Below are 27,594 nucleotides of genomic sequence, written 5' to 3'. Positions count from 1 at the left end.
GTGTGAAAATGCTGAAGGGGCTGGAGAAGACTGTGAGAAATACTGACATTGGTGTTTGTTGTTTCCGTTTAACCCTTTCGCTGCCAGGAAAATAAGATTTAAGTGAAATCTATTTGCCAGGGTTTTTTCCACAAAAAACGGGTATAAATTTTCAAAAAATTCTGTGCTCTTTGTTATTGGAGAAAGACCCATAAAAGTATATATTTTCTGAAAGGGAAATGAATAAAGAATACAAAACACATGATGTTTTCCCATTTTATGCATTTTAAGTGACATGCTGTTGTTTTGAAATCAGTGTTTTGTTTTTTGTCACATTTTCAACTTGTTCATTACAAACATTAGTCTGGTAATTTGCACAAAAATATCATTTTCTGGACAAATGAATATCTGCACACACAAAATCATACTAGAACAACCACAATATAAAAAAAAAACTGAAAAAGAAATAGATGCATTGTGACTTCTGCAAGTGATAATATGGATGTGAGGCCACGCCCCCTCAGTCTCCACCCTCCTCCTCTTCACCCCTCTCACACCGTCACTTCATCAGACCGCGTTGGCTGAGTGCCAAGAAAATAGCTCATACGGTGCCCTGCTAAAAATTCGTCTGCTAGAGTTGAACAGCCTTCATCACTCACTGATAGTTGTATCTTGGCCACTCTCTTGATTGCTCCCTTTATTTTCTATCAAATCGCTCTATAAATGTTCACCACTGTCTTCTCCTTCGAATTTATGCTCCAATTCTTTCTGAGCATTAGCTGAAGAAAGTAATCTTGGTTGATTTAGTTCGCCACGAGCGCATGTCTTGAGCACGGAGTCAGTCCGACATTTTGTTGAGCGAGCGAGGAGAGGAGCCAGGCAAAGACTGCGGCCAGTAACCCAACCAAAACGTTCAAATAAACGACTGCCTTATGACGCAGATGGTGTTTCTAGCTATGAATAGAATCCAGAAAGATTCCCCAAGCTAAAGCTACCAGCATTTTTGCCAACGAACTGAATGCAAAACAGGGAAAAGTCAGAATATTTCGATGACGAGTTATCTCGTCATGCAGGCAGCGAAGCATACATGCTTGCCATGACGAGTTATCTCGTCATGCAGGCAGCCTAGGGGTTAATACTGACTTTGGTGTTTGACGTTCCATTTAAATGAGAAATACTGACTTTGGTGTTTGACGTTCCATTTAAGTGAGAAATACTGACTTTGGTGTTTGTTGTTCTGTTTAATACTGACTTTAGTGTTTGACATTCCATTTAAATGAGAAATACTGACTTTGGTGTTTAATGTTCTGTTCAGATCAATTGTGTATGCATGTGCAAACTTAATGACATTTAAGAAAGTGAAAGTTGAGAGATGACGATATAATCATGTAACAGTCGTTTATTGGAATAGTTATTACTTTGAGAGTTTTTCATGTCTGTTTTATATGATCTCACTCACTGTATCTTCTACTTTGAGATGAGATCTCATGATCTTTCATTCTCATTTGCAGATTATCTTTACTGTAACAAGCAACCAGGCAACCGCTTTCGGGGCTTTCACAAGGAAAAGCTGGAGTGGTACATGACAGATGCTTTTCTAGTTTCTGCTGGATCTGCTTGGGGGTGCTCCCACCATGCCACAGGTATAGACTGTACACTTTTTTTTTTCAATTTACACCACCTTTAGTGATAGAGGTAATATATATATATATATATGTATACGTATACGTATATGTATATATATATATATACCAGTAGGCCTCCTTCGGTCATGGCTGACCATGGATGTCTAATTGGGCTGTCTGCTTGGACCAAGCAGTGTTGCCTGTGACTGTAGAGACCGATGCGAGAGAGACAGTCTGTCGCAGCGGTCACATGTGTAAGTTGATGCTGGTATGTTGGCTGCCGTCCCTTTTCTGCGAGCTCACTTTTCTGCTGCAGCAGCTGACAGTTTGTTTTCACCATTCGGTAGCTGATTCTTGAGAGTGCTTCTCCAGCTGTTGTGGTCATCTGCAAGGTCCTCCCAGGACTCAATGTTTATCTCAAGCACCTTCATGTCACGTTTGCAAACGTCTTTGTATCTCAGTTGTGGGAGGCCGATGCTTCTCTGCCCTGTGGCGAGCTCTCCATAAAGGATGTCTTTTGGGATGCGACCATCTTCCATGTGGCGAACGTGGCCCAGCCAGCTGATGCTGTCTCAGCATGGTATACGTGGTCGGGAGGCCAGCGCGAGTCAGGACTTCGGTGTTTGTCACCTTGTCTTGCCAGGAGATGCTGAGTATGCGCCATAGGCTTCTCAGGTGGAAGGTATTGAGCCTTTTCTCCTGACGAGCATGTGTGGTCCACGCCTCACTGCCATACAGCAAGGTGCTGAGGACGCAGGCATTGTATACAGCCATCTTTGTCTTCGTGGTCATCTTGGGATTTGTCCACACTCTTTGTGTGAGGCAGGCTAGAGTTGTGGCTGCCTTAACGATCCTCTTGTTGATCTCAGTGTCAAGGGAGAGGTTGTTGGTGATGGTGGACCCAAGGTATGTGAATTGATGGATGGCTTCAAGCTCGTAGTGATCAATGGTAATGGCTGGTGGAGATGGCGTGTCTTGGCCTAGGACGTTTGTCTTCTTGAGACTGATGGTCAGACTGAAATCTTTGCAGGCCTGGGAGAAGCGGTCCATTAGTGACTGCAAGTCCTGCTGTGTGTGGGTCACAACTGCGGCATTGTCAGCAAAGAGCATGTCTCTGATGAGGGCTTCACAGAATTTTGTCCTTGCTCTGAGGCGGGCGAGATTGAAGAGCCTGCCATCTGATCTGGTCGCAGGTAAATCCCTTCTTGTGCTGTGCTGAATGCATGACTCAGGAGAAAAGCAAAGAAGATTCCAAATAGGGTGGGGGCGAGGACGCAGCCTTGTTTGACACTGCTGCGTACATCGAAGGGCTTGGAGAGGTTACCATTAAACTGCAGCATCCCTTTCATGTTGGAGTGGAAGGACTCAATCAGGCTGTGCAGTTTGGGGGGACAGCTGATCTTTCGAAGAGCCCTGAAAAGGCCGTCTCTGCTGACTAGGTCAAAGGCCTTGGTGAGGTCAAGGAATACAACATACAGGGGCATCCTCTGCTCCCTGCACTTCTCCTGGATTTGGTGAAGGGAGAAGATTATGTCTACCGTGGATCTCTCTGCTCGGAAACCGCACTGTGATTCCGGGTAAACACGTTCAGCCAGTTTCTGCAGGCGGATTAGAAGGACCCGAGTGTAGACTTTGCCTACAATGCTGAGAAGCGAGATGCCTCTGTAGTTGTTGCAGTCGCTCCTTTCACCCTTTGGTTTTTGTACAGGGTGATGATCTTGGCATCCCTCATGTCCTGCGGTACAGCTCCCTCATTCCAGCACTGACAGAGGACTGTGTGCAGAGGATGCAGAAGAGTAGTCTTGCAGTGTTTAATGAGGTCTGGGAGAATTCCGTTGCTGCCAGGTGCCTTGCCTGATGTTAGGCAGTTAATAGCCTTGCTGAGTTTGTCCTCAGTTGGCTCTGCATCAAGTTCTTCCATGACCGGCATGCACTTGATGGCATCCAGGGCTGAGTTGGACACCATGTTTTCTGTGGAGTAGAGGTCGGAGTAGTGTTCCACCCATCTCTCCATCTGCTGGCTAGGATCGTTGATTACTTCCCCAGTGGAGGATTTGAGGGGGGCAGTCTTGCTTTGTGTTGGTCCCAGTGCCTTCTTGATGCCATCATACATCCCTTGGATGTTGCCTCTTTCAGCAGCATTCTGTATCTCTTCGCTTAGCTCTGTCCAGTACTCATTCGCACATCGCCTGGCGTTAAGCTGAACCTTACTTCTGGTGGCCCTGAGGATTTGCAGGTTCTTCTCACTGGGTGACCGTTTGTATTCGGTGAGTGCAGCGCGCTTGGCCTCAATAATGGGAGTCATCTCTGATGATTTGACCTCAAACCAGTTGTGGGACTTCGCGGTTTTCTTCCTAAAGGTGGCCATAGCAATGCGGTGCATGGTGTCTCGTAGCGTTTCCCATCTTTCTGTGGCAAGAGTCTCTAGGCTGCAGTGCATCGAATTCTCTCTCAAAGGCCTCTGCGAACTGTTCTACAAGGTCTGGCTGAGACATCTTGCTGATGTCAGTGTGAGAGTTCCCTTGTTTCTTTGAGCAGTGGAACTTCTTTGGTTGCAGTCTGATCTTGCAGCATACCAGAGAGTGGTCCGTGTTGCAGTTTGCGCTGTGGTGAGAATGAGTGTGGAGAAGGTTTTTGATGGCAGCTTGTCTTACTAGGATCAGATCCAGTTGGTGCCAATGTTTTGAGCGTGGGTGCCTCCAGGAGACTTTGTGTTGGGGCTTCATCTTGAAGAAGGAGTTGGCGATGTACAGTTCATGGCAGGCACAAAACTCAAGTAGTTGCTGTCTGTTCTCATTCATTTTCCCCACTCCAAAGGAACCGAGATAGGATAGCCACGAATCGTTGTCTGCACCCACTCTGGCATTGAAGTCACCCAGGAGAACAAGTTGTTCTGTCCTGGGGATGTTCCTTATGGTTGATGCGAGATTTTCGTAGAACTCATCCTTGGCGTCTGGAGAGGCGGACAGAGTTGGAGCATATGCGCTGACGAAGTGACATAGCCTTCAGAGGTGTTGAGGTGAAGAGTCAGGAGTCGTTCTGAACCGCCGCTGCCTGGTTCAATCATGTTCAGCAGGCTGTTCCTGACTGCAAAGCCTTCTCCGTGCTCTCTTGGGGCATCAGAGCTCTTTCCTTGCCAGAAGAAGGTGTAGTCCCTCTCCTTTAGTGTTCCTGAGTCAGCCAGCCGTGTTTCCTGCAGAGTGGCAATGTCTACATTTAGTCTCTTTAGCTTGCTGTTTATGATGGCTGTCTTTCTGGTGTCACTGATGTCTTGCAGATCTTGGGAGAGCCCAGGCATCATTGTCCGGACATTCCAACAGGCCAGTTTCATTGTTGATCCGTTTCTTGAAGTTTTCTTTTTGCCTGGTGCAGAAATTAACGACCTGCTTGTCAGATATTCTCCTAATCTTCACACACTCATAGAAGAAGGCAGGTTGTGGCGGGACAGCACGTAATTGGCTGGGGGCTGCCCAGTTTGGGCGGGTGGTAGCTGTCCAGTGGGACGCGAGGGTCCCTCCCACTGTCAGAAGCAACCCCTGGCGTCGGCTCTACTCCAACTGAGCGCTAACTTATAACCAGTAACTGTTGCTTCACGTGTTATTCCGACGCTAGTGCTAGTAGCAAAGCTGGAGTGTCCTCTCCAGGTTGTAGGTGTAAGGTGTTTGTGGATGGATGGACGGATATAAGCCTGGGCATTGTAATATGGAAGACAGGCTGTTGCCCATGCAGCTTGTCCCCCCTCTCCGCCTTGCTGACAGATTCAAAGGAACAGCAAGGCTGTTACGTTTTGGTGCCAACGCGGCTGCAGGAGCTGCCGGAAAGTGACAAAGTTTGCCATCCAACTGCCTTAGGGGCCCTGCACCGGATTTTCTGTCAGGGTTTACTCCCTTAGCTAGGTGGCCGCAGGTAGTTCTCCAGAGCTGCCGCCCTTTGATGGGTCATTTATTTCCACCAGGGTGTCTAGCCACCCTCCTCACCATCCTCCTGAGAGGACTGGTGGGGGTGCTGGTTTAGTTGCCAGCAATTCGACCCTGTGACAGGTAGTACTGGGATCCAGGTTACCAGTAGCAGATATATCTGTCAGACCTGACATGATATCTCTATATCTATCTATCTATCTGTCTATCTATATCTATCTCTATATATATATATACATATACACACACATGTATAATATGGTGACAGTTTGCAAGGGTGTTTTTTTAGTTAACAAATAACTAATTTACACTTTGTGCACTGTAAACCTGACTGCCTATACCACAGGTATAGACTGTACACTTTGTGCTCTGTAAACCTGTCTCTGGCTGTACCACAGGTGTAGACTGTACACTTTGTGCACTGTAAACCTGACTGCCTATACCACAGGTATAGACTGTACACTTTGTGCACTGTAAACCTGACTGCCAAAACCACAGGTATAGTCTGTACACTTTGTGCACTGTAAACCTGTCTGGCTATACCACAGGTATAGACTGTACACTTTGTGCACTGTAAACCTGTCTCTGGCTGTGCCAAAGGTATAGACTGCACACTTTGTGCACTGTAAACCTGCCACAGATATACACTGTACAGCTGGCAGCAACCTCAGTGCAATGTATGCAATCTCAGTGCAATGGCTGCAACCTCCACAATCATAGTTCAATTGCTGTGCAAAAGTAGCAACCTCAGAGTAATAGTAGCATCCTCAGTGTAATAGCAGCCACCTCAGTGTAATAGCAGCAACCTCAGTGTAATAGCAGTAACCTCAATGAAATATCAGCAGTCTTAATGCAGTGGTTCCAACCTCAGTGCAATGACAGTGCAATAGCACAACCTCAGTAGAATAGCAGCAACACCAGTGCAATCAGTGCAATAGCAGCAATGCCAGTGCAATAGCAGCAATCTCAGTGCAATTGCAGTAACCTCAGTGCAATAGTAGCAACCTCAGTGCAATAGTAGCAACCTCAATGCAATAGCAGCAATCCCAGTGCAATGGCTGCAACCTCCATGCAATGGCAAAGTAGTAGCAGCAGCTGTAGTGCAATAGTTGCAAACTCAGTGCAAGTGGAGCAACCACAGTGTAACAGCAGCAACATCAACACAATGGCAGCATTGCAGGGGGGAGGTTGCCTGCTGGAACAGAATTCAAAAACAATCTTTGCTTTTATTTGTGACCACACCTTGTTTCCTGCATTATCTCATACTTTTTTGGTAAAGTGTAGAACCATTTGTTAATTTCCCATGACCGTGTGTGTGTGTGTGTGTGTGTGTGTGTGTGTTGCAGAGTGCCCCAGTGATGCAGACAGGTTGCAGGAAGATGGAGAGGAGGAGGGGGAGTGGGTGCACTGCCCTCCTCCCCCTCTGCAACAGTTCTCTCTGTGGGATCTGGCCCTGACCACACAGCACCGCCGCCAGCAGAGAGGTCGGCACAGGTCGCCACCTGTCAGCACTGACCATGAAGCATGTGCCGTCAACTCTGCCAGCTCCCAGACTGTGAAGAAGCATGGCAAAGGCAGTGCCATCTTGATGGAAGGAGGTGGTGACAGTGTGGGGGAGAGGGGTGGAGATATGGAGGTGACAGACCCCACAGTGAGTGGATCTGACTCTGACGACAGCAGCCGTGAAGAGGGTGATGCTGCCAGCTCCATGGACAAGGCCCCTGTGTGGCTAAAGGGCTTTGAAGAAGCTGTGGTGCAGTTTGAGGACAGCTTCAGTTGTTGTGCTGTCCCTGACCGAGAACTGAACCCCTCCTACCTGCAGGGCCGGTTTGAGGGCGCCGTGCGCTTTGCCCACTGCCTCCCCTTGACAGCCACCTTTGACCTGCAAGAGGTGTGGCTGGCAGGGTGGGAGGGGGGTGGTGTGGGGCTGGAGGACTGGTGGCTGCTGTGTCAGGCAGGGGCGAGGTGTGTGCAGGGGCAGGCCACTCCTGATGCAGGGCTGCAGGATCACACACAGCTGCTGAGGTGAGGCTGCTCTCTTTCAGCATGTCTCTTTTTTGTTTTCAGTTTGATTGCTGTTTCTCATCTCTGTGCAGGTTTTTAAATATGTGAATGCTGCACATGTTTGCACATGTGTGTGTGTGTGTGTGTGTGTGTGAGAGAGAGAGAGCATAACTGTTTTTGTCAGCATTTTATTATTATCATTGATACTTATATAGTGCCTATTCTGGGTCAGAGCCCAAGCTGTGATGATGTTGGAGTCTCCTGTCGGTCCGACAGATGAGTAGACAGGCAAGCTTATGTGTCGGTGTGTGCCCTCATATGGGAGAAGATGCCGATTCTGGATGTGCAGCACTTCCCACAGGTGTTGCAAGGGAAAACATCTCCAGAAGTTGAGCCCTGCTTCCTTCGCTCACACTTCTTAATGGCCAGCGTTCTCTTGTTTTCAAACGTCTTTATGCCACTAGAGCACAGCATCCTCCAGTGAGAGCGGTCAAGGGCATCAGTTTCCCAGGAAGCGATGTCTATGTCACAGGCTTTGAGGTTTGTCTTCAAGGTATCCTTGAAGCGCTTGCAGGGTCTTCCAAGTTCGCGGTGGCCTTCCTTCAGCTGGCCATACAATAGCATCTTCGGGATCCTGCTGTCTGTCATGTGGACAATGTGTCCTGTCTAGGACCTGGAGGTTGGAGACCCTGTCTTGCCACTTTATGCCGAGGATCTTTCGTAGGCATCTCTGGTGAAACTGCTCAAGGTGTTGAATGTGACGGTGATAAGTCATCCATGTTTCACAGCAGTACAACAAGGTGGTCAGCACAACAGCTCTGTAGGTTTTGATTTTGGTGCTGATGCCTTTGTTGTTCCACAGCCTGTTGTTGAGTCTGCCAAAGACGGAGCTGGCCTTGGCGATGCGCAATATCACTTCTGCATCAAGGGCTCTGTTACTGCATAGGGTGCTGCCCAGGTAGCAAAACTTGTCAACTAACTTGATCTCTGTGTCATTGATCTTGATTGCAGGTGGGGGGGGGAGGGAGGTACTGGCGTTCTGTGAGCTAGCTGGTTGGTACATGGACTCGGTCTTGCTGAGGCTGATGGTGAGTTCAAAGCACCTACAGGAGGTTGAGAACCTGTCCATAATGAACTGCATGTCCTTATGGGTGTGTGCAGCAAGCGCAGTCATCAGCAAAAAAGGAACTCTCAACAGTGCCTCAAACACCCTGGACCTAGCGTGGAGTTGCTGCAAGTTGAAAAGTTTGCCATCTGTGCGAAACTGAATGTAGATGCCCTGGTCACAGTCTTGGAAGGCTTCAATCAGCATGGCAGAGAAGAGAATGGAGAACAGTGTGGGTGCCAGGACGCAGCCCTGCTTCACTCCATTTACCACAGGGAATGGATCCGACATGTCAGTATTTTCCTGTACTCTCACCTGCATGCCATCGAGGAATGATGCAATCAGCTGGATTAGGCTCTCTGGCAGCCGAACTTTAGGAGGATCTTCCACAGACCACGGCGGTTCACTGTGTCAAAACCTTAGTCAGGTCTACAAAGACCATGTGAAGCTCCTTGTTCAGCTCACCGCACTTCTCTTGCATCTGGCATACGGCAAACACCATGTCACATGTTCTCCTGCCTGAGCGGAAGCCGCACTGTGCTTCAGGGATGACTGTGTTATAGACATGGTCAATCAGTCTGTTCAGTATGATGCGGGCAAAGATCTTGCCGGCAATGCAGAGGAGAGAGATTCCATGGTGGTTATTGCAGGATGTTTGGTCTCCCTTCCATTTGTAAATGTGGACAATTGAAGCATCCTTGAAATCCTGGGGGACCTCCCCTCTATCCCAGATAGACTGGAACAGGGCGGTCGGCTTGTCTGTCAGCACCTCGCCTCCATACTTGTAGATGTCAGCCTTGATTCCATCTGCTCCTGGTGCTTTCCCAGACGTTGTCAGCTTCAGGGCCTTCTGGGTCTCGACCTTGTTGGGAGGGGCAGCTAGCAAGTCATTGACTGGTAGCTGTGGGAGGGCTGCAATTACCTTGTCAGATACGGATGAGTCCCTGTTGAGGAGGGTGTTAAAGTGCTCTGCCCAGCGGGCAAGGATGTCTTTCTTGTCTGTCAGGAAGGTGGTCTGGTCCAAGGCTGGGACAGGGGTTGATCCTGTGACTCTCGGCCCATACACAGCTTGGAGACCATCATGGAAGGTCTTCGTGTCGTGAGCATCAGCAGCAGACTGAAGCTCTTCAGACTTTCTCTCCCACCAGGTGTTCTTCATCTCACGTAGCCTCTTCTGTACGAGTTGCTTGGTTTGCAAGAACTGGTTCTCCAGCATGTGCCACTGCTTGGAGTGGGGGTGCATCCATGTGTTCTTGTACTTGTCTGCTTGTTGGAAGAGGGTGTTGGTGATGGTCAGTCCATGCTGCGCGCAGAGCGAGAGCAAAAGCAGTCCGTTGGAGTTGCACTTGCCAGTGCCATGCTGTCCTAGGACTTTGGCCATTAGGAGAAGTCTATGCCGACGCGGACATTGAAATCCCCAAGGATGATCAGCCTGTTCTTTCTGTCTACTGCTGAAATGGTGCGGTTGAGCTCCTCGTAGAAAGCTTCTTTGATGTCATCAGGGTTGGTCATTGTCGGGGCATAGCAGCTGATGACTGTGGAGAAGTGATCCTTGGACAGCTTCAGACACAGGGTTATCAACCTATCATTTATCCAAAGTGGAAGGCTGTCAAGCTGTCATGCAAGTTTGGTTCATATGGCAAAGCCCACGCCTGAGGTTCTTGGGGTGCCTTCCCAATGCTGTAGAAGGTGTAGCCCCCTCCAGCTTCCTCCAGCTGGGTTTCACCGGCAAACCTGGTTTCGCTCAGGGCTGCTATGTCCACCTGGTAGCGATCAAGCATTCTAGCAATGAGCGCTGTATGCGTTTTTGGTCTGTCGTCTCTGTCTAAAAGGGTGCGAACATTCCAGGCACCCAGAGTCAGGGCATGACTCCTGGTTCTTTTCTTCTGTTGTTTTCAACTGCAAGTGTTGGATGTCCAAGTAGGTGCGGTTTCCTACTAGGTACTAGCCGAGGCAGGCTTTGTTTAGGGATCCTTTTATCTTCCCTTCCTCATGTGGGGAGAGCAGTTACTGTCCCTAAAAAGGGCTGCTCTGACACTGTGGGAGGATACGGGCACCGCATCTACCCCAGTCTACAGCGGACGACCATCACCCCACAGCCGCCTGCATGCAGAGTCATGACTAGGAACTGCCAGCAGCATCCTCTGCCTGTCCTCGTTACCACTTCTCCGTCGCTGCAGGGCTTGGGAAAGCTGGGTTTTGAAGGGTTAGCTCGTCGTTCTGACATTGGCCTGGTTGCCTGACCAGCGCAGGTGTCTTTTTTTTAGTGAAGAGGAGTGTCCCTTCCCCACTCTCTTGCCTACTGAAGCTCAGAGTCCCACAGGTGCAGATACTGCCACATGTAGAACGGCCTCGGCAGGTGTAGGTTTTTTCTTCGAAGTTTCGTCTCCTAGGAGGACTTCCAGCCAAGGATAAGAGCTCCCCCTGCCCTTTGGTCATCCTCTTCCGCCTTCACAGATGTTGGGAAAGGTTTCCTCCTTTGCCTGGTCTGTCATTGGGAGACTTCACAAGCGGCAAGTAGTACTGGGTTACATGGTACCAGTAGCAAGGGCTATGCCTCTGACCTGACACACAAGCTGTAAGCACATTACAAAACACAGAGTAATTTACACTAAAGGCTGCCTGCTTGGGTAGAGGTGATTGACAGCTGCCTTCTGGCGATCATCATTCATTCCTGTGTCATTCAGTCAGGTTTTAATTACACACCCATACAAATACGTTAGAGTGGATTTTTCTTAAGAGTTTTGTTAGTGGAGGGGGAGAAAATACCAATGAGTGTGGGATAGCCCAGACACTGTATGCACTGTGCTATGATTAGTTATTTGCTGTACGCTGTGCTTTTTGTATAATGATTAGTCATTTGCTGTGCGCTGTGCTTTTTGTACAATGATTAAAGTCATTTGCTGTGCGCTGCGCTGTGCTTTTTGTACTATGATTAAAGTCATTTGCTGTGCGCTGTACTAATTGTACAATGATTTAAGTCATTTGCTGTACTAATTGTACAATGATTAAAGTCATTTGCTGTGCTTATTGTTCAATGATTAAAGTCATTTGGTGTACTAATTGTAGAGTGATTAAAGTCATTTGCTGTACTAATTGTACAATGATTAAAGTCATTTGCTGTGATTTTTGTACAATCATTAAGGTCATTTGCTGTACACACTGTACAATGATTAAATTTATTTGCTGTGCTTTTTGCACATTGATTAAAGTCATTTGCTGTACTAATTGTACAGTGATTAAAGTCATTTGCTGTACTAATTGTACAATGATTAAAGTCATTTGCTGTACGAATTACACAATGATTAAAGTCATTTGGTGTGCTTTTTATACAATGATTTAAGTCATTTGCTGTGGTTTTTGTACATGATTAAGGTCATTTGCTGTACTGATTGTACAATGATTAAAGTAATTTGCTATACCAGTTGTACAATGATTTAAGTCATTTGCTGTGCTTTTTGTACAACAATTAAAGTCATTTCCTGTGCTTTTGTACAATGATTTAAGTCATTTGCTGTGCTTTTTTTTTTCTTTCCAATGATTAAGCCTTTAAGGTCATGTGCTGTGCTTTTTGTACAATGGTTAAGGTCATTTGCTGTGCATATTGTACAGTAATTAAAGTCATTTGCTGTGCTTATTGTAGAATGATTCAAGTCATTTGCTGTGCTTACAATGGTTAATTAAAGCCATTTACTATGCTTATTGTAGAATGATTCATTAAAATAATTTGCTGTGCTTATACCATGTAATAGCCTGTCTGTGGTGTTTGATGTGTATGTTCCTGTTGTTACAGTGCACTGATGATGTATTCTGCAGGCTGTGATGATGTATGCTGGAAGGTTGTGATGATGTATGCTGCAGGTTGTGATGATGTATGCAGTGTGATGATGTATGCTGCAGGCTGTGATGATGTATGCAATGTGATGATGTGTGCTGCAGGTTGTGTGATGACGTTGCAGACTGCGTGTGGTGATGTTACAGTTCACTGATGATGTATGTTGCAGGGTGAGTGATGATGTTACAGTGCACTGATGATGTATGTTGCAGGGTGAGTGATGATGTTACAGTGCACTGATGATGTATGTTGCAGGGTGCGTGTGATGAGGGGGGGTGAGGACATGGAGGCAGAAAGTGTGAACCAGGACCTGAAGTGTTGGCTGACTGCCAGGGACCACCAGCCCAGGGTGATGTCTGTGGGGCAGCTTTTGGACACAGTGTGTCACGTTGTCTGCAAGTGGACAGTCAGCAGGTGGGTCACAGGGTCACAGTCAGCAGGTGGGTCACAGGGTCATAGTCAGCAGGTGGGTCACAGGGTCACAGTCAGCTGGTGGGTCACAGGGTCACAGTCAGCTGGTGGGTCACAGGTCACAGTCAGCTGGCGGGTCACAGGTCACAGTCAGCAGGTGGGTCACAGGGTCATAGTCAGCTGGTGGGTCACAGGGTCACAGTCAGCTGGTGGGTCACAGGGTCACAGTCAGCAGGTGGGTCACAGTCAGCTGGTGGGTCACAGGGTCACAGTCAGCAGGTGGGTCACAGGGTCACAGTCAGCAGGTGGGTCACAGGGTCACAGTCAGCAGGTGGGTCACAGGGTCACAGTCAGCAGGTGGGTCACAGTCAGCTGGTGGGTCACAGTCAGCAGGTGGGTCACAGTCAGCAGGTGGGTCACAGGGTCACAGTCAGCAGGTGGGTCACAGTCAGCAGGAGGGTCACAGTCAGCAGGTGGGTCACAGGGTCACAGTCAGCAGGTGGGTCACAGGGTGATGGGACAGAGAACTCTGTTCACATCACATTATGTTGGTGTTGGAGTTCACTTTATTCAACAGAACACTGTTCACATCATGTTGGTGTTGGCAGTTCACTTTATTAAACAGAACACTGTTCACATCATGTTGGTGTTGCAGTTCACTTTATTAAACAGAACACTGTTCACATCACATCATGTTGGTATTGGCAGTTCACTTTATTCAACAGAACACTGTTCACATCATGTTGGTGTTGCAGTTCACTTTATTCAACAGAACACTGTTCACATCACATCATGTTGTCTGTGATGTTTTGATTCATAATGTATTCATCCAGAGAGTCAGCCATATTGTCTGTGATGTTTTGATTCATAATGTATTCATCCAGAGTCAGCCATGTTGTCTGTGATGTTTTGATTCATAATGTATTCATCCAGAGAGAAGTGTGTTGTCTGTGATGTCTTGATTCATAATGTATTCATCCAGAGAGTAGCCATGTTGTCTGTGATGTTTTGATTCATAATGTATTCATCCAGAGAGTCAGCCATGTTGTCTGTGATGTCTTGATTCATAATGTATTCATCCAGAGAGTCAGCCATGTTGTCTGTGATGTTTTGATTCATAATGTATTCATCCAGAGAGAAGTGTGTTGTCTGTGATGTTTTGATTCATAATGTATTCATCCAGAGAGAAGCATGTTGTCTGTGATGTTTTGATTCATAATGTATTCATCCAGAGAGTCAGCCATGTTGTCTGTGATGTTTTGATTCATAATGTATTCATCCATAGAGAAGCATGTTGTCTGTGATGTTTTGATTCATAATATATTCACCCAGAGAGTCAGCCATGTTGTCTGTGATGTCTTGATTCATAATGTATTCATCCAGAGAGTAGCCATGTTGTCTGTGATGTTTTGATTCATAATGTATTCATCCAGAGAGAGAGCAAAAAAAGATGTTTCAAAGTTTAACATTCAACTAATAATTTTATTTCACTTTTGTGTTAAATGTGCTTTCATTCAGAAATAATCATCAGAAGTTAGTGTGGCCACTAGTGGTGACATGCCATTGCCCATAGTGTGGCCACTAGTGGTGACATGTCATTGACCATATTGTGGACACTAGTGTCGACTTGCCATTGATCATGGTGTGGCCACTAGTGGTGACATGCCATTGCCCATAGTGTGGCCACAAGTGATGACATGTCATTGACCATAGTGTGGCCACAAGTGATGACATGTCATTGACTATAGTGTGGCCACACATGGTGACATGTCATTGACCATAGTGTGGCCACAAGTGGTGACATGTCATTGACCATAGTGTGGCCACTAGTGGTGACATGTCATTGACCATAGTGTGGCCACTAGTGGTGACATGCCATTGCCCATAGTGTGGCCACTAGTGGTGACATGTCATTGACCATATTGTGGCCACAAGTGATGACATGTCATTGACCATAGTGTGGCCACTAGTGGTGACATGCCATTGCCCATAGTGTGGCCACTAGTGGTGACATGTCATTGACCATATTGTGGCCACAAGTGATGACATGTCATTGACCATAGTGTGGCCACTAGTGGTGACATGTCATTGACCATGGTGTGGCCACTAGTGGTGACATGTCATTGACCATGGTGTGGCCACTAGTGGTGACATGTCATTGACCATAGTGTGGGCACTAGTGGTGACATGTCATTGACCATGGTGTGGACACTAGTGGTGACATGCCATTGACCATAGTGTGGCCACTAGTGGTGACATGCCATTGACCATAGTGTGGACACTAGTGGTGACATGCCATTGACCATAGTGTAGCCACTAGTGGTGACATGCCATTGACCATGGTGTGGACACTACAGGCAGAGCAGCAGTGTGGGTCGGCCCTGTGAAACAGTCAGCCAGAGAGAACACGGACGGGTGGACATGTACCTGCCCCATGAGAGGAACTCAAGACAGGTGGACATGTACCTGCCCCATGAGAGGAACTCAAGACAGGTGGACATGAACCTGCCCCATGAGAGGTACACAGGACAGGTGGAGGTGTGCAGTGTGGACCAGGCCTATCATCACCTACAGTCAGCAGAACAGCAGCAACCTCAGGTCTGACAAGCTCTTTTTTGTTGTTCTTATCAGTCAGTGTGAACATATAAGTGTTCATGTGTCTTTTTCTACCTGTGTATTTAGAATATAATACTCAGTCTTCTCCTGTTTGATTCCCTAAAATTTTGATTTGATCAGGTGTCGTGTTTCCCCCATACTTGTTTAGAAATGCCGCAACCAGCAATGTTGCAATGGTGCAGCCAGCAATGTAGAAATGGTGCAGCAGCCAGCAATGTAGAAATGGTGCAGCAGCCAGCAATGTAGAAATGGTGCAGCAGCCAGCAATGTTGAAATGTTGCTGCCAGCGAGCAATGTAGAAGTGGTGCAGCCAGCAATGTAGAAATGCTGCAGCCAGCAGTGTAGACATTGTGCAGCCAGCAATGTAGAAATGCTGCAGCCAACCAGCAGTGTAGAAATGGCTGCAGCCAGCAATGTAGAAATTTTGAAGCCAGCCAGCAATATAGAAATAGTGCAGCCAGCAATGTAGAAATGGTGTAGCCAGCAATGTAGAAATGGTGCAGCCAGCCAGCAATGTTGAAATGGTACAGCCAGCAATATATAAATGGTGTAGCCAGCAATGTAGAAATGGTGCAGCCAGCCAGCAATGTTGAAATGGTGCAGCCAGCAATGTAGAAGTGGTGTAGCCAGCAATGTAGAAATGGTGCAGCCAGCCAGTAATGTAGAAATGGTGCAGCCAGCCAGCAATGTTGAAATGCTGCAGCCAGGAATGTGGAAATCATGCAGTCAGCAATGTAGAAATGGTGGAGCCAGCCAGCAATGTTGAAATGGTGCAGCCAGCAATGTTAAAATGGTGCAGTCAGCAATGTAGAAATGGTGCAGCCAGGAATATAGAATTGGTGCAGCCAGCAATGTTGAAATGGTGCAGTCAGCAATGCAGAAATGGTGCAGCCGGCCAACAATGTAGAAATGATACAAGGAGAAATTGTGCAGCCAGCCAGTAATGTAGAAATGCTTTAGCCAGGAATGTGGAAATCATGCAGTCAGCAATGTAGAAATGGTGCAGCCAGCAATGTAGAAATGGTGTAGTCAACAGTGTACAAATGGAAAACTCACACAAGAAACATTTCCCAATGGAAAAATATCAACAGAGCAGAAACAAGCACTCTCCTCCATGCAGCAAAAAGCCTTGCTGAATCATCCAGACCACCACCCAAGATCATCTTCTCCACTGATTGCAAATCTCTGCTAGAAGCACTGCAAAACAAAAAAACTGACCAACAGCAAGTGTCTGTACAAAAGACCCTAACTGACCTCTCACAAGTGTCTACCATCACACTGCAGTGGATTCCATCCCACTGTGGGATCACTGGGAATGAAAAAGCTGATGCTCTGTCAAAAGTGGGAAGTAAAATGGAGCAGTTCAGTCACCCAGTGATGTACAGAGAGGCAAAACCATAATCCACAGCCAGTACCGAAGGAAGAGACAGCCGAACGCTGACAAAGGGACAGATGTGATTCACCAACTCCAGTAACACCAGCAAACAATCCTCCTCAGACTTTGTACAGGCCACTGCAGGCTTTTGAGTCATCTGAGCTGAAAGAAAAATCTCACACAGATGAATGTCCTGTGGCACAGGAACACAAACCCCAGAACATATTCTCCAACATTGCCCCACTTATGAGGATCAATGGCGCCAGACCTGGCCCGAGGGAGTGAAGCTACAGGCACAGCTTTGGGGTGACCGGACTGACCTGGAGAAAACCGTGGGCTTCGTCAGGGCAACAAAGCTTCAAGTCTGACGCATCCCAACAAAATTGAACATTGAAGAAGAAGGAGAATAAGAAATGGTGCAGTCAGCCACCAATGTAGAAATGGTGCAGCCAGCAATGTAGAAATGGTGCAGTCAGCTAGCAATGTAGAAATGGTGCAGCCAGCCAGCAATGTAGAAATGGTGCAGCCAGCCAGCAATGTAGAAATGGTGCAGTCAGCAATGTAGAAATGGTACAGTCAGCCAGCAATGTAGAAATGGTGCAGCCAGCAATGTAGAAATGGTACAGACAGCCACCAGTGTAGAAATGGTGCCACCAGCAATGTAGAAATGGTGCAGCCAGCCACCAATGTAGAAATGGTGCAGCCAGCCACCAATGTAGAAATGGTGCAGCCAGCAATGTAGAAATGGTACAGTCAGCCAGCAGTGTAAAAAATGGTGCAGCCAGCAGTGTAGAAATGGTAAAGTCAGCCACCAATGTAGAAATGGTGCAGCCAGCCAGCAATGTAGAAATGGTACAGCCAGCCAGCAATGTAGAAATGGTGCAACCACCCAGCAATGTAGAAATGGTGCAGGCAACAATGTAGGAATAGTGCAGCCAGCAATGCAGAAATGGTGCAGCCAGCCAGCAATATAGAAATGGTGCAGCCAGCCAGCAATGTAGAAATGGTGCAAGCCAGCAATGTAGAAATGGTGCAGCCAGCCAGAAATGTAGAAATAGTGCAGCCAGCCAGCAATTTAGAAATAGTGCAGCCAGCAATGTAGAAATGGTGCAGCCAGCAATGTAGAAATGGTGCAGCCAGCAATGTAGAAATGGTGCAGCCAGCCAGCAATGTAGAAATGGTGCAGCCAGCAATGTAGAAATGGTGGAGCCAGCAATGTAGAAATGGTTCAGCCATCAACATAGAAATGGTGTAGCCAGCAATTTAGAAATGGTGCAGCCATCCAGCAATGTAGAAATGGTGCAGTCAGCAATGTAGATATGGTGCAGTCAGCCAGCAATGTAGAAATGGTGCAGTCACCAATGTTGAAATGATGCAGCCAGCAATGCAGAAATAGCCAGCAATGCAGAAATGGTGCAGTCGGCATGCAGAAATTGTGCAGCCAGCAATGCAAAAATGGCGCAGCCATCACCAATGTAGATATGGTGCAGTCAACCAGCAATGTAGAAATACTGCAGCCAGCAATGTAGATATGGTGCAGTCAGCCAGCAATGTAGAAATGGTGCAGTCACCAATGTTGAAATGATGCAGCCAGCAATGCAGAAATGGTACAGCCAGCCACCAATGTAGATATGGTGCAGTCAGCCAGCAATGTAGAAATGGTGTAGCCAGCAATGCAGAAATGGTGCAGCCAGCCAGCAGTACAGAAATACTGCTCTCAGCAATATCACCTTTAACTTCTCAGTGCCTTCTTTCGCTTCACACTTTTGATTCTTTGCATTTGACTCTTTTGACTCCTCCATTCATGGATTTTTTCCCCCTTCCAATTTTCACAGTGCCTTTCTTTTACTGGGTATGGTTCCCTGTGGAGAAGATTGTCATTGGATCTGGTTCATTGAGTGACTGGCCATGTTTTGTATTGTCAGCCAGACAGGACTGGCCATGTTTTGTGTTGACAGCCAGACAGGACTGGCCATGTTTTGTGTTGACAGCCAGACAGGACTGGCCATGTTTTGTGTTGACAGCCAGACAGGACTGAGTGTGACTGGCCATGTTTTGTGTTGACAGCCAGACAGGACTGGCCATGTTTTGTGTTGACAGCCAGACAGGACTGGCCATGTTTTGTGTTGACAGCCAGACAGGACTGGCCATGTTTTGTGTTGACAGCCAGACAGGACCGGACATGTTTTTTTCAATAGAATAGATTAGAATAGAATATGTCTTTATTACCAAGTGTACTGGGGTCACAAGGAATATTGGGGGGGATAGTACATAACAAGGTACAAACATAAATTGAAAATCATACACAAACACAGATACAGTAGAAATTAGGATACATACAAGTGCATATCAATATAAAAACTTATGCATACTTACACATGCACGCACTACACACACACACACACACACACACACACACACACACACAAACTCTCTCTCTCTTTCTCACATACACACAAACACACACACACACACGTTTGAACAGAAGCCGCATATTACATGTAGATGGGGCTGATGACTAGATTTTCAGGTAGATGGTTGTTGATTGCACAATTCTATTTATCACACTTGATTTGTTTGAGAGACAGGGCATTGACTGCTTTGGGGAAAAAGCTATTGGCGAAGTGATTGGTTTTCGTCCTTATACTTCTGTACCGTCGACCAGAGGCAAGCATCTCGAAACTCCCAAAAGCTGGATGTGATTTGTCCTGGCTGATTGATTTTGCTTTTTTGAGTAGGCGTTTATGATATGTCTTCTAGAAAAGGCAGATCAGCCCTGGTAATCTTGGTGGCAGTTTTTACGATTCTGTTAAGGGCTGCAACTTCTGCCTCAGAAATGTTTCTGTACCAAACAGTAATAGCAAAGGTTAGCACACTTTCAGTGACTGCTTGGTAGAATTCAACCATGATTTCTTTTTTTAATTCTGAACTTTTTGAGGCACCGAAGAAAGTACAGGCGCTGTTGTGCTTTCTTAACAATTTTTTTTTGTATTTTTTCTCCCATTTTCAAATGATTGGAAATGATCAGTCCGAGAAATTTAAATTCGCTGATGATCTCTACTTGCTTGTCTTTAATGACAAGTGGTAAGGGGTCAGATCTGGTCTTCCTGAAATCTAAACTTAATTCTTTGGTTTTTGATATGTTCAGTTCCAAGTTGTTTTGATCACACCAGCTGACAAGTTCCAGTACTTCTTCCCTACATTTTGACTCATCACTGTGTTGTCTGCCAAGTAGGACTGAGTGTGACTGGCCATGTTTTGTGTTGTCAGCCAGACAGGACTGAGTGTGACTGGCCATGTTTTGTGTTGCAGACCAGGGGGATAGAAGACCTGGACCTGGCCTGCAGTGTGACGTGGTGCAGTGTGGAATGTGCTGTTTGCTTCACACGCTTCCATGATGAAGAGACCTTGTGGCGGGGGTTCAGTTCTTCTGTTACCATGACAACATGTGGCCACAGCTTTTGCCGGCAGTGCTGGCAGCACCACCTGGTATCCAGTATTATGGAGGGGAAGACAACTTTGCGCTGCATGGTGAGTGATGCCTGGTAGAGACAGGACCACTGTATGGTGAGTGATGCCTTGTACAGACAGGACCACTGTATGGTGAGTGATGCCTTGTACAGACAGGACCACTGTATGGTGAGTGATGCCTTGTACAGACAGGACCAGTGTATGGTGAGTGATGCCTGGTAGAGACAGGACCACTGTATGGTGAGTGATGCCTTGTAGAGACAGGACCACTGTATGGTGAGTGATGCCTTGTATAGACAGGACCACTGTATGGTGAGTGATGCCTTGTAGAGACAGGACCACTGTATGGTGAGTGATGCCTTGTAGAGACAGGACCACTGTATGGTGAGTGATGCCTTGTAGAGACAGGACCAATGTATGGTGAGTGATGCCTTGTAGAGACAGGACCACTGTATGGTGAGTGATGCCTTGTAGAGACAGGACCACTGTATGGTGAGTGATGCCTTGTAGAGACAGGACCACTGTATGGTGAGTGATGCCTTGTAGAGACAGGACCACTGTATGGTGAGTGATGCCTTGTAGAGACAGGACCACTGTATGGTGAGTGATGCCTTGTACAAACAGGACCACTGTATGGTGAGTGATGCATTGTAGAAACAGGACCACTGTATGGTGAGTGATGCCTGGTACAGACAGGACCACTGTATGGTGAGTGATGCATTGTAGAGACAGGACAACAGGACCACTGTATGATGAGTAATGCCTTGTACAGACAGGACCACTGAATGAATGCTGTGTGAATGGTTTGGGGGACAACATCAGAAAGCGGTGTGAAGGTTTGTGGGACAGCATCAGAAAGCGGTGTGAAGGTTTGGGGGACAACATCAGAAAGCGGTGTGAAGGTTTGGGGGACAACATCAGAAAGCGGTGTGAAGGTTTGGGGGACAACATCAGAAAGCGGTGTGAAGGTTTGGGGGACAACATGAGAAAATGGTGTGAAGGTTTGTGGGACAACATCAGAAAGCGGTGTGAAGGTTTGGGGGACAACATCAGAAAGCGGTGTGAAGGTTTGGGGGACAACATAGCGGTGTGAAGGTTTGGGGGACAACATCAGAAAGTGGTGTGAAGGTTTGGGGGACAACATCAGAAAGCGGTGTGACGGTTTGGAGGACAACATCAGAAAGCGGTGTGAAAGTTTGTGGGACAACATCAGAAAGCCGTGTGAAGGTTTGGGGGACAACATCAGAAAGCGGTGTGAAGGTTTGGGGGACAACATGAGAAAACGGTGTGAAGGTTTGTGGGACAACATCAGAAAGCGGTGTGAAGGTTTGGGGGACAACATCAGAAAGCGGTGTGAAGGTTTGGGGGACAACATCAGAAAGCGGTGTGAAGGTTTGGGGGACAACATCAGAAAACGGTGTGAAGGTTTGTGGGACAACATCAGAAAGCGGTGTGAAGGTTTGGGGGACAACATCAGAAAGCGGTGTGAAGATTTGGGGGACAACATCAGAAAGCGGTGTGAAAGTTTGTGGGACAACATCAGAAAGCGGTGTGAAGGTTTGGGGGACAACATCAGAAAGCGGTGTGAAGGTTTGGGGGACAACATCAGAAAGCGGTGTGAAAGTTTGTGGGACAACATCAGAAAGCGGTGTGAAGGTTTGGGGGACAACATCAGAAAGCGGTGTGAAGGTTTGGGGGACAACATCAGAAAACGGTGTGAAGGTTTGGGGGACAACATCAGAAAGCGGTGTGAAGGTTTGGGGGACTTCAGTTCCACACAGACTGGTTGCCATGTGGCTGAAGGTGACAAGAATGTGGGGTTGTCTGCCCCTGTCTTGTTCCCTAAAAGCAATGTAACTGTTGTGGTTTATTGACTATTGAGAACACCTGTCTCAATTCACACATGATTCTGAATTCTTCTCTGCAGGAGTACAAGTGTGAGACTGCTGTGGAATCCACCACAGTGATGTCCCTTGTTCCACCGTGGGTGTACAGCAGGTGGCAGCAGCGAGTGCGGTGCCAGACTGTGGAGAGGAGTGGAGAGTGGACGTGGTGTCCTCACGCCGGCTGTGGGCTGCTGGCCAGACGTCCCCTCACCATGAACACTTTGCAACAAAGTAAATTGGACTGGAAGAATTAATCATCAAAGAAAAGGGAAAACAGTGTGGAGTGAATGAATGGAACAGTCAGACATCACTACATCAATGACTCCAACTGACAGTAAACAGTCAGACATCACTACATCATTGACTCCAACACACAGACAGTAAACAGTCAGACATCACTACATCAATGACTCCAACACACAGACAGTAAACAGTCAGACATCACTACATCAATGACTCCAACACACAGACAGTAAACAGTCAGACATCACTACATCAATGACTCCAACACACAGACAGTCAACAGTCAGACATCACTACATCATTGACTCCAACACACAGACAGTAAACAGTCAGACATCACTACATCAATGACTCCAACACACAGACAGTAAACAGTCAGACATCACTACATCATTGACTCCAACACACAGACAGTAAACAGTCAGACATCACAACATCAATGACTCCAACACACAGACAGTCAACAGTCAGACATCACTACATCAATGACTCCAACACACAGACAGTAAACAGTCAGACATCACTACATCAATGACTCCAACAGGCAGTAAACAGTCAGACATCACTACATCAATGACTCCAACACACAGACAGTAAACAGTCAGACATCACTACATCAATGACTCCAACACACAGACAGTCAACAGTCAGACATCACTACATCAATGACTCCAACACACAGACAGTCAACAGTCAGACATCACTACATCAATGACTCCAACACACAGACAGTCAACAGTCTGACATCACTACATCAATGACTCCAACACACAGACAGTCAACAGTCAGACATCACTACATCAATGACTCCAACAGACAGTCAATAGTCAGACATCACTACATCAATGACTCCAACAGACTGACAGTAAACAGTCAGACATCACTACATCAATGACTCCAACAGACTGACAGTAAACAGTCAGACATCACTACATCAATGACTCCAACAGACAGACAGTAAACAGACATCACTACATCAATGACTCCAACACACAGACAGTAAACAGACATCACTACATCAATGACTCCAACACACAGACAGTAAACAGTCAGACATCACTACATCAATGACTCCAACACACAGACAGTCAACAGTCAGACATCACTACATCAATGACTCCAACACATAGACAGTAAACAGTCAGACATCACTACATCAATGACTCCAACACACAGACAGTAAACAGTCCGACATCACTACATCAATGACTCCAACAGACAGACAGTAAACAGTCAAACATCACTACATCAATGACTCCAACACACAGACAGTAAACAGTCAGACATCACTACATCAATGACTCCAACACACAGACAGTAAACAGTCAGACATCACTACATCAATGACTCCAACACACAGACAGTAAACAGTCAGACATCACTACATCAATGACTCCAACAGACAGTCAACAGTCAGACATCACTACATCAATGACTCCAACAGACAGTAAACAGTCAGACATCACTACATCAATGACTCCAACAGACAGTAAACAGTCAGACATCACTACATCAATGACTCCAACAGACAGTAAACAGTCAGACATCACTACATCAATGACTCCAACACACAGACAGTAAACAGTCAGACATCACTACATCAATGACTCCAACACACAGACAGTAAACAGTCAGACATCACTACATCAATGACTCCAACAGACAGTAAACAGTCAGACATCACTACATCAATGACTCCAACACAGACAGTAAACAGACATCACTACATCAATGACTCCAACACACAGACAGTAAACAGTCAGACATCACTACATCAATGACTCCGACAGGCAGACAAATAGTAAACATGAAACTGAAGACAGACCTCATGTAAACTGAAAAATGCTTTGTAATTTGTTTATTTAAAGACACTATTTATTGAGATATATATATTCTAAAAATCAGAAATGTATGTCAGGAAAAATCTGAGTCTTCTTAAAAAACAAACAATAAAACTGAACAACGTCCCCATCCATACCTAACATGATGCACACATACATATGCTTCCATACATTGATAGACATGCACACACACAGTTCTCTGCATTCCCACTCACATGCACATTCACACACATACATATGCTTCCATACATTGATAGACATGCACACACACAGTTCTCTGCATTCCGGCTCACATGCACATTCACACACATACATATGCTTCTATACATTGATAGACATGCACAGACAGTTCTATGCATTCCCACTCACATACAGATTCACCCATGCATACACACTTTCATGCAGATACGCATTGCTGAACACAAAGAGGTGAAGCTGTTGGCCAAATAATTGTGTGTGTGTGTGTGTGTGTTTGTGTGTACACACATGGGTATTGGTGTGTGTGTGTGTGTGTGTGTGAACACATGGTTAATGATGTGTGTTTATGTGCACATGGGTAATGATTGTGTGTGTGTGTGTTTGTGTGTGCACGTGGGTAATGATGTGTGTGTGTGTATGTGCACATGGGTAATGATGTGTGTGTGTGTGTGTGTGTGCGTGTGTGCACATGGGTAATGATGTGTGTGTGTGTTTATGTGCACATGGGTAATGATGTGTCTGTGTGTATGTGCACATGGGTAATGATGTGTCTGTGTGTATGTGCACATGGGTAATGATGTGTGTGTATGTGTGTGTGTGCAGCCGAGGAGCCCAGAGGTGTGCCTGTGGCATGTGGGTGCAACAAACACTGGTGTCTGCACTGTGGGTGTGACGCTCACTGGCCCATCACATGTGCCCAGCTCAGGACCTACACCAACATGCTGCGTCAGAATGGTGTGTACTGCTTACCTCCCCCTGCAATGAGAGGGATGAATAGTTCACATTGGGTTTATGTGGTGTTCTTGATTTTTTTGTGTGTATGTGCCTGCCCTGTCATCTGTACCAGTTCAGTGGCATTAATCCTGTGCCCTGATTTGAGGTTTCTCTTTGTTACTGCCCCGTCATCTGCACCAGTTCAGTGGCATTAATCCTGTGCCCTGATTTGAGGTTTCTCTTTGTGCCTGCCCATCATCTGTACCAGTTCGGTGGCATTAATCCTGTGCCCTGATTTGAGGTTTCTCTTTGTGTCTGCCCCATCATCTGTACCAGTTCGGTGGCATTAATCCTGTGCCCTGATTTGAGGTTTCTCTTTGTCTGCCCCATCATCTGCATCAGTTCAGTGGCATTAATCCTGTGCCCTGATTTGAGGTTTCTCATACATAGCCACACCCAGGTTCATCTGCCACAGTTTCAGAATGGGAAGACCTATCTGTGATTAGTTTGCCAGGGGGCCACACACCAGAGCTGACCCTGCTTTGTCACAGTCACTTTGATGGTGTTCAGTAGTGCTTGTTTTGAGCTGACACTTACTAAGCACCAAAAAACTACTGATAACAAAACAATTCCAAATTATTTATTTTCTTCTGTTGTTTGTATAATATCATCCCCACAGTAAACATGTGTTGACATTTTAGTGTCAGATTTTGAGTTTTTCAACTTCAGTTTTTGTCTCTGATGGTTTTAAAAACCCAGTGATGACACTTGTGTTCTAATTATGTAATTTCGGTAGTAATAGAATAGAATAGAATATGTCTTTATTACCAAGTGTACCGGGGTCACAAGGAATATTGGGGGGGGGGTAGTACATAACAAGATACGAACATAAATCGAAAATCATACACAAACACAGATACAGTAGAAATTAGATACATACAAGTGCATATCAGTATAAAAACATGTGCATACTCACACGTGCATGCACTGCACACACACACACACACACACACACACACAAACTCTCTCTCTCTCTCTCTCTCTCTCTCTCTCTCACACACACACACACACACACACAATTTGAACAGAAGCTACATATTACATGTGGATGGGGCTGATGACTAGATCTTCAGGTAGATGGTTGTTGATTGCACAATTCTATTTATCATACTGGGTTTGTTTGAGAGACAGGGCATTGACTGCTTTGGGGAAAAAGCTATTGGCGAAGCAATTGGTTTTTGTCCTTATACTTCTGCACCGTCGACCAGAGGGGAGCATCTCGAAACTCCCAAAAGCTGGATGTGATTCATACTGGCTGATTGATTTTGCTTTTCTGAGTAGCCGCTTATAATATGTCTTCTAGAGAAGGCAGACCAGCCCTGGTAATCTTGGTGGCAGTTTTTACTATTCTGTTAAGGGCTGCAACTTCTGCCTTGGAAATGTTTCCGTACCAAACAGTAATAGCAACGGTTAGCACACTTTCAATGACTGCTTGCTAGAAATCAACCATGATTTCTTTTTTAATTCTGAACTTTTTGAGGCACCGAAGAAAGTACAGGTGCTGTTGTGCTTTCTTAATAATTTTTTCCGTATTTTTTTCCCATTTCAGATCATTGGTAATGATCAGTCCGAGAAATTTAAAGTCGCTGATGATCTCTACTTGCTTGTCTTTAATGACAAGTGGTAAGGGGTCAGATCTGGTCTTCCTGAAATCTAGAATTAATTCTTTGGTTTTTGATATGTTGAGTTCTAAGTTGTTTTTATCACACCAGCTGACAAGTTCCAGTACTTCTTCCCTATATTTTGACTCATCACTGTTGGTAATCAGCCCTTCTAGAGTAGTGTCGTCGGCAAACTTGACCATGGTGTTACATTCATTTTGAGTTGCACAGTCATGTGTGAATAGTGAGTACAACAGTGGGGATAGAACACATCCCTGTGGGGTGCCTATGTTGAGAATGCATGTGAAGGAAGTGAGGTCACCAACTTTAACAACTTGCGGTCTGCGTCTTAGAAAATTTAGGATCCATGCACAAATTGATTCAGGCAGCGAGAGGTCTTTCACTTTAAAATATAGTTTTGATGGCACTATTTTGTTGAACGCAGAGCTGTAGTCAATGAAAAGGATCCTGGCATAGCTGTTAGGATTTTCCAGATGTCTAAGGACGTTGTAGAGACCTATGCTAATGGCATCTTCAACTGATTTTAATTACACATACTTAACCATGACCCACTAGTGCAGACTCCGGCAGGGGTCTGATTCCTGTCCTGTGCAAACTACTACCTGCCTATGTGGAGAAAACGAAAGTAGCTACAGCCGATAACCTTCCGAAGTAGGTTACCTCCCCTTTGCATCCCTGACTAGCGCCCTCTT

At 46.2% G+C, this 27,594-nt stretch overlaps 1 protein-coding gene across 2 annotated transcripts in view; it reads left to right on the top strand.

The window, feature by feature from the left end:
- Positions 1 to 27,594, top strand: part of LOC143285080 (uncharacterized) — a 48,374-nt gene that overhangs the window by 7,218 nt on the left and 13,562 nt on the right. Inside the window, exons 4-11 of one of the 2 annotated variants that reach the window (XM_076592288.1) lie at positions 1,491 to 1,622; positions 6,868 to 7,546; positions 12,721 to 12,879; positions 15,234 to 15,330; positions 15,370 to 15,474; positions 20,180 to 20,398; positions 22,266 to 22,455; positions 25,110 to 25,241. In XM_076592288.1, coding sequence (XP_076448403.1) covers positions 1,491 to 1,622; positions 6,868 to 7,546; positions 12,721 to 12,879; positions 15,234 to 15,330; positions 15,370 to 15,474; positions 20,180 to 20,398; positions 22,266 to 22,455; positions 25,110 to 25,241 — 1,713 coding nt within the window. Of the gene's footprint in view, positions 1 to 1,490; positions 1,623 to 6,867; positions 7,547 to 12,720; positions 12,880 to 15,233; positions 15,475 to 20,179; positions 20,399 to 22,265; positions 22,456 to 25,109; positions 25,242 to 27,594 lie in introns of both variants that reach the window. The other variant, XM_076592287.1, reaches the window with a different exon arrangement.

Source organism: Babylonia areolata, chromosome 8 (assembly GCF_041734735.1).
Source record: "Babylonia areolata isolate BAREFJ2019XMU chromosome 8, ASM4173473v1, whole genome shotgun sequence".
Taxonomy (NCBI): domain Eukaryota; kingdom Metazoa; phylum Mollusca; class Gastropoda; order Neogastropoda; family Buccinidae; genus Babylonia; species Babylonia areolata.
The sequence above is the reverse complement of the archived record's forward strand: the minus strand, read 5'-3'. Positions and strand labels throughout refer to the sequence as shown.